Source organism: Seriola lalandi, unplaced genomic scaffold (genome assembly GCF_002814215.2).
Source record: "Seriola lalandi dorsalis isolate HSWRI2012SDOR001 ecotype SW California unplaced genomic scaffold, Sedor1 jcf7180002054655, whole genome shotgun sequence".
In the NCBI taxonomy this organism is placed as follows: domain Eukaryota; kingdom Metazoa; phylum Chordata; class Actinopteri; order Carangiformes; family Carangidae; genus Seriola; species Seriola lalandi.
Window position 1 is genome coordinate 211,503 of NW_019525208.1, and position 16,206 is coordinate 227,708.

Below are 16,206 nucleotides of genomic sequence, written 5' to 3' on the forward strand. Positions count from 1 at the left end.
GATAAAATGAACTGATAAAGTCAGAGTTAACTAATGAAGTTAACTTAAGTTAACAGATAAAATTAACTGGTAAAGTCAGAGTAAACTGAATCTCTTTATATTTTCGATTCAGACATGTGAGACTGTGAAAAGTTATAACAGGCATTTTTCACTATTTCCTGTCATTATACAAAAAGTGATCAGCGGACTAATTAATAGTGAAAATAATTATTAGATGCAGCTTTAGTTGAATACAGATTCTACCAGTGAAGAGGTCAGTAAAGGGACTGAATGCAGCTGGTTCAGATTCTCAGGTTTAACATAGATCTTTGGGCTCATCACCATCAGCTGAACATGGAGACAACACTCTGTGATGAAGATGACTGAAGAGAGACTGAAGATGTGACGTCTTCAGGGGCCACACCACCTTGTTAAAGGCCGTTTCACTCAGAGCTGGATTAAACACCTGGGGGTCCTGAAGCAAATATTTGTTGTTAGTTTCATTATTTCCCAAGAGAAACCAGCAGGACAAACAAATATAGCCTACATTAAGACTTTTACTGCACTCACAACACTGGACACGCAGCAGCAGGTGACACACCTGAGCTGACACAGTGTGACAGTAACAGATCTAATCACGGTTTATACATTATTAGTATTATTATTATTGTTGTTATTGTTTTTATTATTGTTGTTGTTATTGTTATTACTATCATAAGCATTATCGTTATTATTAGCATTATTATTATTACATGTTAAGAACACTTGATTTGATTAATTTTTCCTCCTGAAACATGGGACAGAAAAAGTTCCAGATCGCAGCAGAGCAACGTGTTGACGTCACGGCTGTACGTCGGCTGTGGCTCGCTGTGGAGGAATGTGCGGAAACTTCTCCGTGGACACTTTTCTCTCCGCGCCGTCCGTCGAAGAAAATAAAACCACGAAGCTGTGGGAAAGTTTCCCGAAACTCGTGTAAAGTTTGGATCGGTGGAGTCGGTGAGTTTATGCGGGGCTGGGTGTGAGGTGTCGGGCAGAGAGTGCAGCCGCGGGCCGGGGTTAGTCCGAGCAGAGCGGCTGTAAAGTTGTTGGCAGTTGTGAGGAAAATGGAGGCGGTGAGTTGGAGAAGAAGGCGCTGTCCGGGGCTGATCAGGACCATGGCTAACACTCCGACACCGCGCCACCCACTTTACTCTCACTTTACCCGCTTTAACTTCAACTTCACTGGATAAAAGTAGAGGAAAAACTCCCTCAAACACTTTCCTCCAACTTTAAACCTGTGAACCAACATGTCGCTGTTTGATTCCCCCTCCGCGCTTCCGCAAACTAAGTTTGGTGAAACACTGACGGTTTAACATGGAGGCTGCAAATCACAACTCCACATCAGCTCCACTCACTTCAACATCAAGAGTCCGGATTCACTTTAAACGTGTCTGAGACTCACAGTGACAGACACGGTACATAATCCAGATGAAGGTTTTAATCTGGATCCAATCCCTGAAACATGGAGCTTTACTCACTTTTTAACCTTTAATCTGGATTTTAAGTTTCCACGTTTTACCGCGTTGTCGACGCTGAAATTGATTGTTTTCCTGCTCCAATGGATCTAAAATAACTTAACTTTTTCTTCATTAGTCCAAATTTATATTCAACTTTTAGCACATTTAATATTTAATCAGATGTCTGTCGACAGACGGTTGGTTGTGTGTGATTTAAAGTTTTCGTCACTGTCTTTGTTCACAGTGAAGAACCGGGTCGCTCTTATTAAAGTTAAGCAGAACATGTGTGGGACTCGGCGGTGTCGGTGAAGCGGTGACCCGGTCTCGGTGCGGTCGGTAATGTCGGTGTTTTCCAGAGGGACTTCTGAACGTGTTTCTCTGTGTGGCGCTGTCGACTGAACTGTGGTGCTGTTTCAAAATGGCCGACAGACGCATTTTCAGACAGCACATGAAACGTCTGGAGAGAAGTTGACTTTAGACAGTTGCTGTGGATCTCAGCTGTGACCGTTGAGCCATTATCTCAGTGTGTTTGAACTGAACTTTATCACCTTTAACTTCAGTCTCCTGAAGCTTCTGTGAGAGACTGTAAAACTCTGAGATGAGCAGCTCTCTGTCTTTATGTTTATATTAGTCTACTGGTCATTTGATTAACACAGATTAGAGCTACACAATTAATCAAAATATAATCAAAATCTCAATATGGTCATGTGTAATAACCAAATCACATGAGCTGCAGTTTTTTTTTTTTTGATAAAGGTGAAATGTGGTGTTTATTCTTAGCAACATCAGAGACGCCCCGACCTACAGATCATTTTCTCCAGACATAAAGGAACATGATTGTTTGGTACAAGACCAAAAAAAATCCCATCTTCATCATTTTATATTTTTATACTTACACTTATTAACACTAAAATCACAATATATGCCAAAATAACCTCAACATGATTTTTTGCATATCATGCAACCTTAGCACAGATGTATTAAATAATTAGCACCATGTAAGACTAATATATACCAGTGCTGAAAATATTATATTAGTATAATGATAATATTACTTATTAGTACAGATATAAACTAATCTGCAGATTATTTTCTGTTGATGGTTTATATAAAACATCACAAACAGTTAAACTTGAGTTCAGCAGGTCAGTAGAGCTTAAGTTCACTGTCATGTTCAGTGGTGAGTGATGAAATCACATGGTCTTCGTCAGTCACACTGTACAGATACTCTGCTACAAGTAAAAGTCCTGTACTCAGTATTTGACTGTAGTAATAGTACACAGGTGTGAGTCAACAGTACCAGGGTTAAAGTTCTCATTCTGCAGATTGACCACTTAAGTATAATGTCTGTTATATCACTGGATTATATATATATATTATAAAGATCAATTTATTCTGCTGAGTTAAACAAACACACACACACACACACACACACACACACAACCTGTTTCTAAACAGCTGTGATGTCTGTCTTTATTCTGTTTTATCACTGTAGGTTTATTAAGCTGCCACTACATGTTCATTTTAAAACTAAATTGATCTCCGCCCAAACTAACACACCTGAAAACACATATCACATGACAGGAAGTAGATTGTCTCCTCTGCAGTAAAGCCTCTGAAGGAGGAACAGCAGAGACAGTTGTAGCATTAAAACAGAGAATGTAAGTGAACAACAAAGACAACAAGGTCAGTGACACTGTCATTCATCATCATGTTGTTTTCACCACTGGTAGTCCAGGCTGATGACAGCCAATCAGGAGAGACCCTGGCTGTGACCTCATCGTTTACAAAGGTCTCAATTTCTGTCCGTCCAGACTACAACAAGACCCCAGAGTTTTCAGATTAAAACACAACCCAGAGTTTTCAAAATAAAACACAACCCCAGACTTTTCAAAATAAAACACAATCCCAAAGTTTTCTAAATAAAACGCAACCCCAGAGTTTCAAAATTAAATACAACCCCAGAGTTTTCAACAACCCCAGAGTTTTCAGAATAAAACAGGCCCAGCACAGTCTCTGTTTTCAGGGTTTGAAAACTCGAGTCGTTTGGACGGAGGAGAAACATAGAAGAAGAAATGAGTTTTAAGACAAAAGCGTGTTAGTGTGGATGGAGCCTTACAGTCTGTCTCTCAGTGTGATGCAGACCAGTATTCAGTTGTTGACCTCTGACCTGTGCATCATCATGTGGTCACTGACCTCTGACCCTCATGTCGTTGCCTTTGCAGCTTTTTGTCTCTGAGGTGAAGAGCTGAACTCAGTATGGCTGCTCAGACTGTGTTCTCAGTGGAGATGTTTCCTGTGGGTGTGTCTCTGATGGAGGATGCTCAGAGTCTCAGCGACATGCCCAGGAACACACTGCCCGCCCCTCAGCTGGTGATGTTGGCCAACGTGGCGGCAGTGACGGCAGCAGAGAGCGGTGGCGGCGACGGCAGCGCGGCCGACGAGAAGGAGATGATGGAGCTGAAGACGGTGGGAAGCAGCTACTCAGACAGCGAGGACGAGAGCATCATCAGGTGAGGAGCGCCGCTGCTGAAAAATCACTGCATCTTTACATGACCCTGTTACATGTGTGCTGACTCACCTGTGTGTTCACTCACCTGTGCCCAGGTACAGCTATGACAACCAGAACCACAGGGAGGTGTGTATCATCGAGTATCCAGAGTCTCCAGGTGTGAGCATTGAGGCCGTGGTTGTGGGGAATGAGGTGGAGGAGGAGGAGGAGGAGGAGGAGGAGGGCGGGGTCAAAGCTGAAGACCTGTCCCGCCGCCCTCAGCCCTGCACCCCCGCCTCCACTAAAACGCCTCAGAAGGACGCCAAATGTAAAGACGGCCCCATTGTTGCAGTGACTGAGAGCGTGAAGAAGAAGAAGCCGTTCCACTGTAAGCCGTGTCACTTCCAGGCGCAGAACGAGCAGGAGTTTGTGGAACACCTGAGCTCCCACAGCGTCAGCAAGATGATGGTGGTGAACCGGGTGGAGGGGCGGAGCAAGACCAAGACCAAGGAGGCAGAGACATCTGAGGCCCACGCTCCGTCAGGAGGGGAGGTGGACGGCAGCGGGGAGGCGGGAGCCATGGCGACGGCAGGTGACATCAAAGGGCTGATCAGGTGTGAGCGGTGTGGATACAACACCAACAGATACGATCATTACATCGCTCACCTGAAGCACCACAGCAAGGAGGGGGAGGACCACAGGTAACAGAAAGTCAGGTCTGACTTTCAAAACAAAACAGTAATTAAATGAGAATGTCCAGACCTGATTGGTGTGTGTGTGTGTGTGTGTGTGTGTGTGTGTGTGTGTGTGTGTGTGTGTGTGTGTGTGCGCGCGTGTGTGTGTAGGGTGTTTAAGTGCACTCTGTGTCCGTACACCACCGTCAGTCAGTACCACTGGAGGAAACACCTGAGGAACCATTTCCCCAGCAAACTGCACACCTGCAGCCAGTGCTCCTACTTCTCCGACCGCAAGAGCAACTACATCCAGCACATCAGGACCCACACAGGTCAGTCTGGTTCTGAGTCTCTGGATCCAAGTTATTATCATGTGAACAGGGAGATGAAGAACCAGGTCTCTAAAATATGAATGAGTGAATGAAATTTGATCAGCTGACCATCTTCTCTTCTCTCTGTCTCGCTCTCTCTCTTTTGCTCTGTGAGTTGATAAAACATCAAACATTTCAGTGTGTATCCAGGTGACCATGTGGTGTGTGTGTTGTGTGTCGTACAGGTGTGCGTCCTTTCCAGTGTCCATACTGCGACTACTCCAGCTCACAGAAGACTCACCTGACCCGACACATGAGGACTCACTCAGGTGGGTCGTCCACAGTATTTTTAAATCTTAGATACAGAAACAGGTCCAGGTGAGTGGAGGAGGTCTAGAGGAGAACCACCACAGTCATGAATCTGTCCCTGATCAGTGAGGTCATCCTTCAGGATTCAGTGACTGAGACACAACTGGACTCGACCTGTGACCAGGTGGTGAGCCACAGGTGTGGACTGGTGTCACATGACCTGGACTAGAGTCAGTCCAGAGTCCTGAATCTGAGTCCAAAATCACTTTGACTTTTTCGTCAACGCCGGTGATGAACACACGAGCAGGGACTTACCTGCTCCTCTTACCTGAACACTGGCATTACACGAAGGAACTGAACTGAGACTGTGATGGTGAATCAAACCAACGACAGGTAAAAACTGGTAGCAGAACCTTTTAACAGATAAACATCAAGAGAAGTTGAACGTTGGTTCTAAAACCAGTTCTGGTCTCAGACTGTCCTTCCTGAGTTTGTGATTGTAGTTATGTAGAAGTCGTAGTGTTTGACTAGTCTTTACACCTAGAACCATCCAGAATCAAGATCCAGGTCTGGTTCCTGAGTTCCTCCACAGGTTGTGGGTCTGACAGCTCAGACTGTTAAACTCTGAGACGGGAACCTGGTGCATCATGACTGACAGTCACTGAGTATTGTTTTGTTTGTTCCTGTCGTCACTCACTGTTACTCTTCTGTTTGTGTTGCTCTCACTGACGCAGTGGATTAACACGGTAAAGTAGTTTTCATGCTGTCACTTCCTGTGTTGTGTTATTTTGTGTGTCTGTTGTAATTCACCTCACCTGTACACACTTGTACATCTACAACACTCCTCAGGTCAGGTCTATCTGCCCTGGTGTGGACCTGATCTCCTGCATGAACAGTCTCCTCTGTCCAGTGTTAGTGACGTCATCTGGTCTCCATGAGCTTCGTTCAGTCTGAGCCTCGTTAGTCACAAACATTTATTGTTCAACAAACCAGGACAAAGATTTAAAATGAACAGATGTGTTTATTGATTAGTCTCTAATAGATCAGAACCATAGAGTATAATGATGTTCAGACTAAAGTCAGAATGTGTAGGTCTAATAAAAGGGACACAGTAAAGGCCACGCATACAGAAACAAGGGAACTTTTTTTGTTGCCAGGATCCTTGTTGCCAAGTTTTTTTTTCATCTGTATAAACACCCCCGACAGGCAAGTGACCCTGGCAAAAAATTCACTTCACTTTCAGGGCTTCCCTACATGCACTCTGACTGATTGTAATAATTCATCAGCTAATAATAATTAATCACATCGACACGTTTGTGATGTCTCAGGTTTGGTCGTTGAGACAGACACTGTCGGTACTGAGGCAGATCACTGCTCAGCTCCAGGTGAAGACGACAGTAACATCAGTTTATCTGAAAGATCACTGACTAATGAAAAGGTCGTTTAAAAATTAATTTTAGAACAAAGACCATCTGGATGAGAAAATATTCTGTCTACTGAATGATAAACGTTCATGAAACAAAGATGGCTGCCAATCGATTCATAATGTATTAATGTCCCACAGTTTGTTTGGTGTTAAAATGGAATTATGCTTCTCTGAAGACATATAAACTCAATGCAGACCTGCGCCAGAGAAGGGTGTTATGGGTAACTGTAGGTCACACAGGCCCTGACCTGTGCATTAAGCAAGCTGATTGGTTGATCCAACTTCCTGTAGAAGAATGCAGAAGAATAATCCCGGTCTTGTAGTAAACGTACAGTCGCTGATACACAGACGATATCAGCTGAGGATTTCGGTCCTCAGGTGTATCTGTCAGACTCACCTGCTGCATGAAACCCTGTAGTGCCCTACCTGTACACTGCTACATTATCCACTGCTGCATCATAACATCTGACCTCTCTGTCTCCAGGTGAGCGTCCCTTCAAATGTGAGAGCTGTAACTACCTGGCAGCCAATCAGCACGAGGTGACCCGCCACGCACGGCAGGTCCACAACGGCCCCAAACCTCTGTCCTGCCCCTACTGCGACTACAAGACTGCCGACCGCAGCAACTTCAAGAAGCACGTTGAACTCCACCTCAACCCTCGCCAGTTCCTCTGTCCGCTCTGCAAGTATGCCGCCTCCAAGAAGTGCAACCTGCAGTACCACATCAAGTCCAGGCACTCGGGGTGCAACGTCTCCGTGGACGTCTCCAAAGTCAAACTGCGTGTCAAGAAACCCAGTGCTGATGGTGCGGACGAAAGCCCAGACTCCAGAACAAACAAGTTTGACAATTCATCCAGCGTCGAGGAGGACTTCGACATGGGAGACAGGGAGGAGGACGAGGCTGTGGACTCGAGCCCGATCAATCTGTCGATCAGAAAAAGCAGCCGGCCCAGCATCGCACAACCTGTGCAGAGTGAAACACCGGACAAGGCTCAGAGGAAGTCCACCATCACCTCTGAGAGCGAGAAACCACCAAAGGTGAAGGACAAGGCAGAACCGGAGAAAAAGGTCACGACGAGGCAGAAGAAGACAGAGAAGGTCCACGAGAACCCTGCAGAGAACACAACAGTTAAAGAAACCCAGACTGAGACGATAACAGCTGCTGTAACTACAGACAGCAAGGTGAAGAGACGAGTGAAGAAGCTGCAAGCAGAGAAACTGACTGTCCAGGACCAAGCAGATGTACCTGAAGCACAAAAAGACCAAGTGAAGACAGAGAGGTCTGGACAACAAAGATCCAAGGACGAAAGAATAGTGAGGCAAAAAGTGGCTAAAGAGGAAGAAAAGATGAAGCTAGAGAAAGAAAAAGAAGAGCAGAAGAACGATTGCAGTGGAAAGGAGAACAAAAGCCTCAACAAGCCCAGGAAGTCTGGATCAAAGAAGTCAGAGAAAGTTACAGAAAACGTTGAAGAAGCTCAACAGAAACCAGAAAGTCCTGAGAAGAATCGCAAGGAAAAGGTGGTCAAAGAAAAAGTGGCAAAGAGGAAAGCAGTGGAGGCTCTGGATCTTTCTAAAAAGTGCTCGTCTGAGACGCTGTCCAAGACCAGACGACTGAAAGCCACAGAGAAGCTACAGTCAAAACCTGCTGCAGAAGACTCCAACAAGTCCAAGGATGCCACTCCAACGCAGCACAAGTCCAACGGAACTACACCAGTAAATCAGAAGAAGACCAGGAACTCCAGCAAGAAGGCTGCAGGCCTTCAACCAGCTGTGGATCCAGCTAAAGATGAGACGTCTGTCAGTCCGTCCACAGAGACTCCGTCTCTTCAGCTGGACGACTCAAAGCGAACCACAAACCACAGCCTTGCACACACCAAACCCCCCCGAGGTGAAACAACTCCAGTGGTAGAAGAGACTCTGAACGAACATTCAGAGAAGATGGAGGTAACACCCATCTGCAGCTTAGGTGGGGACACACCTTCTCCGGCTGAAGACCGACCTGCTCCCACCTTCCTTAAACCCACATCGCCACCTTCTCTGGTGCTTTCGAGCCAGCGGATCAAACCGGCCGACCCGGAGGACGACGAAGGAATCCACAGCAGTCACGAGGGGGGAAGTGACATCAGCGACAGTGCCTCTGAGGGCAGTGATGACTCCGGTCTCAATGGCAACGGTGCTGGGTCTGGTAAGCTGCCAAACGACCCAGAAACGCCCACCGACGAGATCCCGACACCAACGGAGCTCAAGAGTCACATGTGCATCTTCTGTGACCGCACGTTCCCTCTGGAGGTGGAGTATCGCCGGCACCTGAACCGCCACCTCGTCAATGTCTACTACATGGACACCAGCAAAGGACAGAAGTGAGGATCTGTTTCCACGGCAACGTTTTGAAACTTTGACTAATGCCGCTCTGATGAATGAAAACAGAAAAGACAGTTTACCGTGTCCTCATGAATATTAACACACTAACTGAACCTGTTTCTACAGAAGGTCATAAATGCTCAGATCTGACCATCAGCTGGTGTCTCTTATTTCTGTCAACATCAGTTTCTTCAACGTTTGTATTGTTTAATGCCACGAGTTGATCTGATTTTCTAAATGACTCTAAATGCAGCACAGAGACCCTCAGTGTGGTCCAGGTCACCAAATACAGAGTCCAGATTGGGTCAGTGTGGCGTCAGGATGACACTGTCCAGTATTATCACAGTGAACACCAGCAGGTGGTGCTGTCACACTTCTGAACATTAGATTACTTTTGTACCAAACCTGTGATGAAGTCTTGTCCTGACACCCGGTCTGGTGTGCTACTTGGATCTGAAACGTTCTCCACAACTTTCCAACTAACTTTACATTAAACATGAGAATACTTTGTTTTCTACGTCTGAGAGAACCGGGTTTGGATCAGTGAACTTGGGTCTCGGGTTGTTTGGTTCTTGGACCCTGGTATACCTGCTTTATTTAGTGACAGGTCTCTAAGGTCTAATGTCCAGGTCTTCATTGTTATGTTGAACCAGACCTGAGGGTCTGACCCGAGGTCCAGACCTGAGGTCGTCTTCTCTGTAAACATGTGAACAATGTTTTTATCGTGTGTCTCGTTGACTTTGTTATGAACTGTTTTTAAAATCACTTTATTGATGATGTCATGACGTTAACAAGGTGTATTAACGGTGATGTCACTCTAACATCGACCTGCTCTGTTACAAACTGTGTTGTGATGACGATGTGATGTCAGAACAGCTGTTTGTCCAAATATTGTTTCTGAGCTGAACGTTGATTTTTCTGTTTAAACCTTCAGTGCCTTTGACAATCAGTCGTTTCTGTGACACTCGTTCTCCTGCCTGAAGTTGGTCTGACATGGAGAACGTGTTTGTTGGATCACAGCTCCTTCACCAGAGGTTTCCCCTCTCCACTGTACGTTCTTCTTAGAACAGATTTAGTTAAACTGAGGCTGTAGCTGAAGAAAAAGATTAAATGCAACTTGTTTCCTTGTAAATAATTTTGTGCAATATTCCTGTTTAGTTGAGAAGCCAAAGTGAATTTCAGTGTCTGTGTAGTTTTCTTTTTTCTCGTCTCCTATGATGTTTCCTCTGATGTTTCCTCAGATGATTCCTACGATGTTTCCTCTGATGATTCCTCAGATGATTCCTACGATGTTTCCTCTGATGTTTCCTCAGATGATTCCTACGATGTTTCCTCTGATGATTCCTCAGATGATTCCTCAGATGTTTTCCAGTGACATGAAGTCAGGAAGATGAAAGTAAAAATTCTAGCAGCTAAAACTGAGAAACAAACCAGAGATCGACCAAATCTGAACTTCAGATTCACTGAGTTTGTATTTTTTTCTATCAGCAGCTGTTTGTTTTCTTCTTCAGACGTCACTGACCTGATGACACAGACTGAGGTTCACATCATTAGAACGGTCTCATGTATTGTCACCTGTCTGCAGGTAGAGGGCGCTCTTCTACAACTAACATTAAAAATTAACTGTATCATAACTGCTCTTTTTTAATAAAGACTTTCACAATCAACAGGTTTGTTTCTGTCTTCAAAGAAAAATTTAAAAAACTCTAAACATCAGTAAACAATAAACATGTATAAAGACTCATTCATAAACATATTAAATATTTCAATCATCAGGAACCAGTGACCTGGTTCTACATAGAACCAGAACCTTAAGAAAGAAGTCTCTGGTCTGACGTTCTCCTACTGCTGTTCCATCATGTGACAGTGACAATACAAAATGAACAAACATTACGTCACGTGACATCAGCATGACATCAGCATGACATCAGCATGACATCAGCATGACATCATGTGACGTTGCTGCAGTGGAGAAAACATCCTGATGGAGCTCTCACACACAATTCATCGAGCTGAGGTCAGAGGTGATCTCCTGTAGAGACACTTTGTTCTTGCAAGCAACATCTGTCTGTTCTGTCCACATCTGTTTCTGCTGTCTGGACAGTCAGAGTCGGACACCTGCTCCTCTACCTGTCCCTCAGTGTCCACCTGGTTCACTTCTTCTTCTTCTTCACCTGCAGCCTGTCGACTCCTCTGGACGTCAGTCCTCCGTCCAGCTGTCCCGGAGTCTTCATCAGTTTGTAGGCCGTCGATTTTCTGATGCGTTCTCCTTTCAGAGAGACGATGTGAGGGAGGAGGGGCGGCGTCCTCAGACTGAACCCTGCTGCCTCCGGACCGTGGACCCTCAACAACACCTGATCACCTTCGACCGCCGTCACTGCCACCCAACCTGCACACAGGACAGGGACAGAAGGGAGAGGGGCAGTTCATCAACATAGACGACATAAAAATATATTTCATGTGGAAAATAACAAACAAGTCCGTGAAGAAAAAAAAAAAGTGACGATAGAACAAACAATCTTGTTTGTAAACACTCAGTGTGTGATGTCATGATTGACAGCTGTGACTGACTCGTGATTGGGTCCAGCAGTTGTATGGGTGGGGCCTTGATACTGTAGCCCCATCCCCTGATCAGTACGATACAGACTCACAGGGGAGGTGGAGGTCAGAGGTCAGAGGTCGGAGGTCTTTACCTGCAGACGACAGTTTGACATCAGTGGCAGCCTCCAGGTAACCTCGACCCTCCAACCTGAACTCCTGAGGAACCAAAGCTGGAAACTCCTTCATCCGCGCCGACCCTCCTGTAGGCACCTGAACGCACCACACACATCAGTATTATAACTGTCATCAGAACAGCTGACTGACCATGTGACCATGTGACTCACCCCCAGCAGGACGTGTCCCGCGTGTTTCTCATAAACACTGTCGGCCTTCTCCAGACTGGTGACATGAACCGGGACCCGACCTGAGGCCACCACTGAAAACCAGCAGGACTTGTGTCCCTGTAGAGAACGAGTCCATCAGAGACATGGTCCAAACAACAACTGATCAATCAATAACTGATCATCAATCAATCACAGAACATCTAGTTTTCACAGTTGTCGCAGGACGAGGAAAAAATTCGCTTCAATTTATTATCAAGTTCTGCAGCTGAGACCTGGTCCTGGACCAGGACCTGGACCTGGTCTTGGTCACTGACCTGCAGGAAGTCGATCCTGGCCAGAGCCCCCACGAACAGACTCATACTGGGCTTCAGCACAAACGTCCGTGGGATGAGAGCCTGAGTGGGAACCACTGACCTCACTTCCTGTTCATTCAGCAGGCTGAGGATCTGGGCAAGAGACATTAAGACGCAGAGAGAGAGGGAGATTATTGGCCCACCCCCTTCTGTCAAGACTCAATACGTGAGGGGGGGTCAGGTTGTCTCACATCATTCTCCTTCAGGATCCCCGGGGTGTCGTACAGCCAGTGAGCGTCCTTCAGCTCGTTGTAGGTAAACTCCTCCGGCGTCCTGCTGGGACCTGAGGTCAGAGGTCAAAGGTCAGAATCAACAAATCAGAAGGCCCGACCCCCCCAAGGTAAGTGTTCTTCTCACCTGTTGCCTCCTCCTCTTCATTTTCTCCAAATGCCAAACTGTCAGGATCAAACTGGATCTCATCGGGTCTGGATCTGACGTCAGACCGGAATGTTCTGCCAACACGACCTGACCAGGAGAACAGGTGAACAGGTGAGAACAGGTGAGGTTCCATTGTTTAACCTTGTTAACGTCCATATGATGTTGTTATATAATACAGACGTATGATGATGAAATAATCAACCTTGTCAGTACAGAGAGAGAGAGTTAGCAGTAGCACAACCGCTAACACTGTGTCAGCCACTGCCAAACACCATAAACAAATAAAAGATGCTAACTATGCTAACCATTCTGAAAAGATGCTAACTGTGCTAACTGTTATGAAAAAATGTGCAAACTGTGCTAACCATTCTGAAAAGATGCTAACTACGCTAACCGCTCTGAAGGATGCTAACTATGCTAACTATTCTATAAAGATGCTAACTATGCTAACCTCTCTGAAAGATGCTAACTATGCTAACCGCTCTGATCCGTCTGCTAGTCTCTGGTTCTGGTCTTAACAGACTCCTCATGTGAGTCTGGGTCTGAGTCTCTCCGATGTTTCCTCCTCTAAACATCTTGATACTCTCTGCTCTTTCACCTGTCCACCTGGAGCAAGCAGGTGGTGGGCGGGGCTCAAGGCCTGATCCAGGTTTCTGAATCAGGAAGTAAGACGAGATGAAAACATGTGAAACTAAGTATGAATCACAGCAGAGGATTTTTAGTTTAAAACATGAAGGAGTTTGGCTTCAGCAAAGGAAACATGTCATATTACCCTCCTCCCCCGTCTTACCCACTAGATACCCCTGTCTGCTGAACTGCCTCAGCCTCCTCAGCTCGTCAGGTGACAGCTCGCTCTCCGTCTGTCTCGACGCCTCGTTCAGTCGCTCCTGACGTCTGAACATCCTGTACGGAGTCGGGTTGATGATGGGAAACTTCAACAGGTTCAGAGTAGTCCCTGAACACACCACAGCAGGAAAACACAAACACAGTCACATGATGAAGAGTCACATGACGCAGACCAACAATTTATAAACATTATGGACCAGAGAATATGAATGTGGAGTGATAATTATTGATCAGTGTTCAGACAGTGAGTCATAATGAAACATCAATAAATTCAACTGGAATACTGTGAATTAAAACTGATATATACATACATACATACATACATACATACATACATACATACATACATACATACATATATAAATATATATATATTTATTTATATGTATACCTATGTATATGTACGCTTATATACAAAGAGTGGAGTTACTAAACTTGTTTGAGTCAGAGAAGAAACCATGAACCACATTAAAGGCACAGTTGACGTGTTTTGACGTGGGGGTGTGTGAGGTCGTCATATATAGCTGCTGTGGGCGGGGCCACGAGAAAAAACCTGTCACTTTTAAAGACGCCCACTGAAACTACTACCATCTGTTTAAATGAAGCTTCATGTAGAAGATTTTCATCTTTATCTTCCTGTGAAAACAGCTCTTTCCTTTGGCACCACATTTCTCAACTGCTGAACTACCGTATTCCTGCGCACAAGCACCTACGGAGTGCACGTATCACGCCGCAGCCGCAGGTCAGCTGAGTGAATCAGAAAGAGCTGATAAGCTGATAAAGATGAAAATATTCTACATGAAGCTTCATTTAAACAGATGTTGGATCATTTTTAAAAGTTTCTAAAACAGGTGTTTTTCTGGAGGCCCCGCCCACAGCAGCTCATCATCAAGTGTGTTCATCATAATCTACTGCAGGTAATGTACCGATTATAACTCACACGCTCCCACGTCATAAAACCTGAGCTGTCCCTTTAATGTTATTATTGTTAATGTAATTAGTGTAATAATTGAGACCACCGGTGGGCTTCTTGGTGGGGGCTGGTTCTGCTGGTTCTGGTTCTGACAAACAGTAAAGTGACAGAGGGTGGATGTGTTCTGGTTCTGACCGGGCCATGGTGAGATCGTGGCCTTGTGGATCAGGTCAGAGGCCTTGGACTTGCAGAAGTCAGAGTCCAGCAGCGTGTTGAAGAGCGTCGACTTCCCCGCGTTGGCGCTTCCCACCAGGTACACGTCACCTTTGTACTTCCAGGACCTCTGCAGGCTGGAGATCAGGGTCTCGATGCCGTACCCGGTCTTGGCGCTGATGAGGTGGAGGTCTGTGACCTGGCCCCCGAAGCCGGCCTCCTGAGAGTACTGGGCGAGCTGCCGCTTGATCCGCCGTAGATAGCCAGGTGAGTCGCCAGGCAGCAGGTCAATCTTGTTGCCGAGGACGACCACTTGCTTGTTGGTCCCCACCAGCTCGGGCAGGTCGTGGACGATGGAGTCGGGGAGGTCCAGCAGGTCCACGATGAGCAGCACCAGGGCCTGGCGGGGCCGGATCTGCCGCACCACGTCCCTGTACTGGTCTCTGGACACCTGCAGGTTCAGGGCCTTGTGGTGGTGGGTGAGCAGGTGGCAGCGCTGGCAGGTGGCCCCCCGCAGCCCCCCCTCCTGCAACAGCACCTTGTACTTCTCACTGGGCAGGTACCCGGGGGCGTGGACAGCGGCGCAGTGCAGCACGGCACCGCAGCCCGAGCAGGTGGTGTCGCTGACGGGCTCGTCCACGTCCGGAGTCCCGAACACCTTGTGCTCACCTTTACCTGCCGCCTTCTTCTTCTTTGCAGCCACCAGGTTTTCATCCAGCGGGAAGTTCACATCCTGGAACTGGATCAGAGAGTCAGGGTCCACCTCCTGCTGGGCCCCGCCCCTCAACACCTGCAGCTGACGCTCCAGAGACCTCAGGTGTTTCTGAGGGGGGACAGGGGGAGAGACAGGAGGGGGAGGGGAGGGGAGGGGAGGCTGGAGGACCAGGTGTTTCTCCTCCTGATGGGGATCTGGATCTGGATCTGGACCAGGGCAGAAGAAGAACACAGAGATCACTTCAAGACCAGAACCAGAGCCACAGGAAACAGACCTGAACCAGGATCTGAGACCAGGACCTTTCTGAGGAGGGTCTCAGTCTTTCTGGTGGTTATTCTTCATCATCTTCATCATCTTCTTCATCTTCATCATTATTGCTGTTGTTATTTATCACAACAATAATAACGAAACCAACAACAACAACAGTCTGTTATGATTAGAGTTTTTCTCAGTCGCTTACTTACTTCGCTAGCAAAACACCATGGATTACCTGCAGAAGCCAGTCTCTTGCTCAAAATCCTTAGTTCATCTCTCAAAAGTAAATAACTGTGTCAATGAACATGTCACTGCCATCAGATGACAAGTCCTTGTGTTATTGTGTACGGATAAGACAGTCAAATTGCTTAGTGGTGTTGTCAATATAACAGTGTCTCTGTAGGGATGTTCTGATGTAAACTATGGCTAAAGTTTTGATGACACTTATTGTAAATTGTAAGTTACACCTTAGTGTATTGATTGCAAGAGACTGGACAAGATTCACATTTACGCTTTTACTGTTTGTACTGTAATTTGTTGACAGACCATGTCATTGTGATACAGAAAGGCTTCGTCTGCCTCTTCCTCTGTTTTGCCTCCC

General features: G+C 46.2%; 2 protein-coding genes across 3 annotated transcripts in view; one reads left to right on the top strand and one right to left on the bottom strand.

Annotated features, from left to right (window-relative positions):
• Positions 1–820: 820 nt before the first annotated feature.
• On the top strand, positions 821–10,714 carry rest (RE1-silencing transcription factor). 2 transcript variants are annotated; one of them, XR_002761508.2, is made up of 7 exons: positions 821–975; positions 3,701–3,988; positions 4,083–4,667; positions 4,812–4,972; positions 5,197–5,280; positions 7,171–10,097; positions 10,289–10,714. XR_002761508.2 is itself a non-coding variant. In XM_023420653.2 (6 exons), exons 2-6 carry the CDS (start codon positions 3,735–3,737, stop codon positions 9,048–9,050), a joined length of 2,964 nt encoding a protein of 987 aa, XP_023276421.1. In that variant the 5' UTR covers positions 821–975; positions 3,701–3,734; the 3' UTR covers positions 9,051–10,714. The 2 variants fall into 2 exon arrangements, 1 of the variants encoding a protein (XP_023276421.1); XM_023420653.2 differs by having other exon boundaries at positions 7,171–10,714.
• Positions 10,672–16,206, bottom strand: part of noa1 (nitric oxide associated 1) — a 6,645-nt gene continuing 1,110 nt past the window's right edge. The window contains exons 2-9 of the mRNA XM_023420654.2: positions 14,618–15,556; positions 13,454–13,618; positions 12,643–12,750; positions 12,477–12,568; positions 12,247–12,378; positions 11,933–12,049; positions 11,741–11,858; positions 10,672–11,436 (exon numbers count right to left, since the gene is read on the bottom strand). Of these exons, the coding sequence (XP_023276422.1) occupies positions 11,201–11,436; positions 11,741–11,858; positions 11,933–12,049; positions 12,247–12,378; positions 12,477–12,568; positions 12,643–12,750; positions 13,454–13,618; positions 14,618–15,556 (1,907 nt within the window). The 3' untranslated portion in view covers positions 10,672–11,200. The remainder of the gene's footprint in view (positions 11,437–11,740; positions 11,859–11,932; positions 12,050–12,246; positions 12,379–12,476; positions 12,569–12,642; positions 12,751–13,453; positions 13,619–14,617; positions 15,557–16,206) is intronic.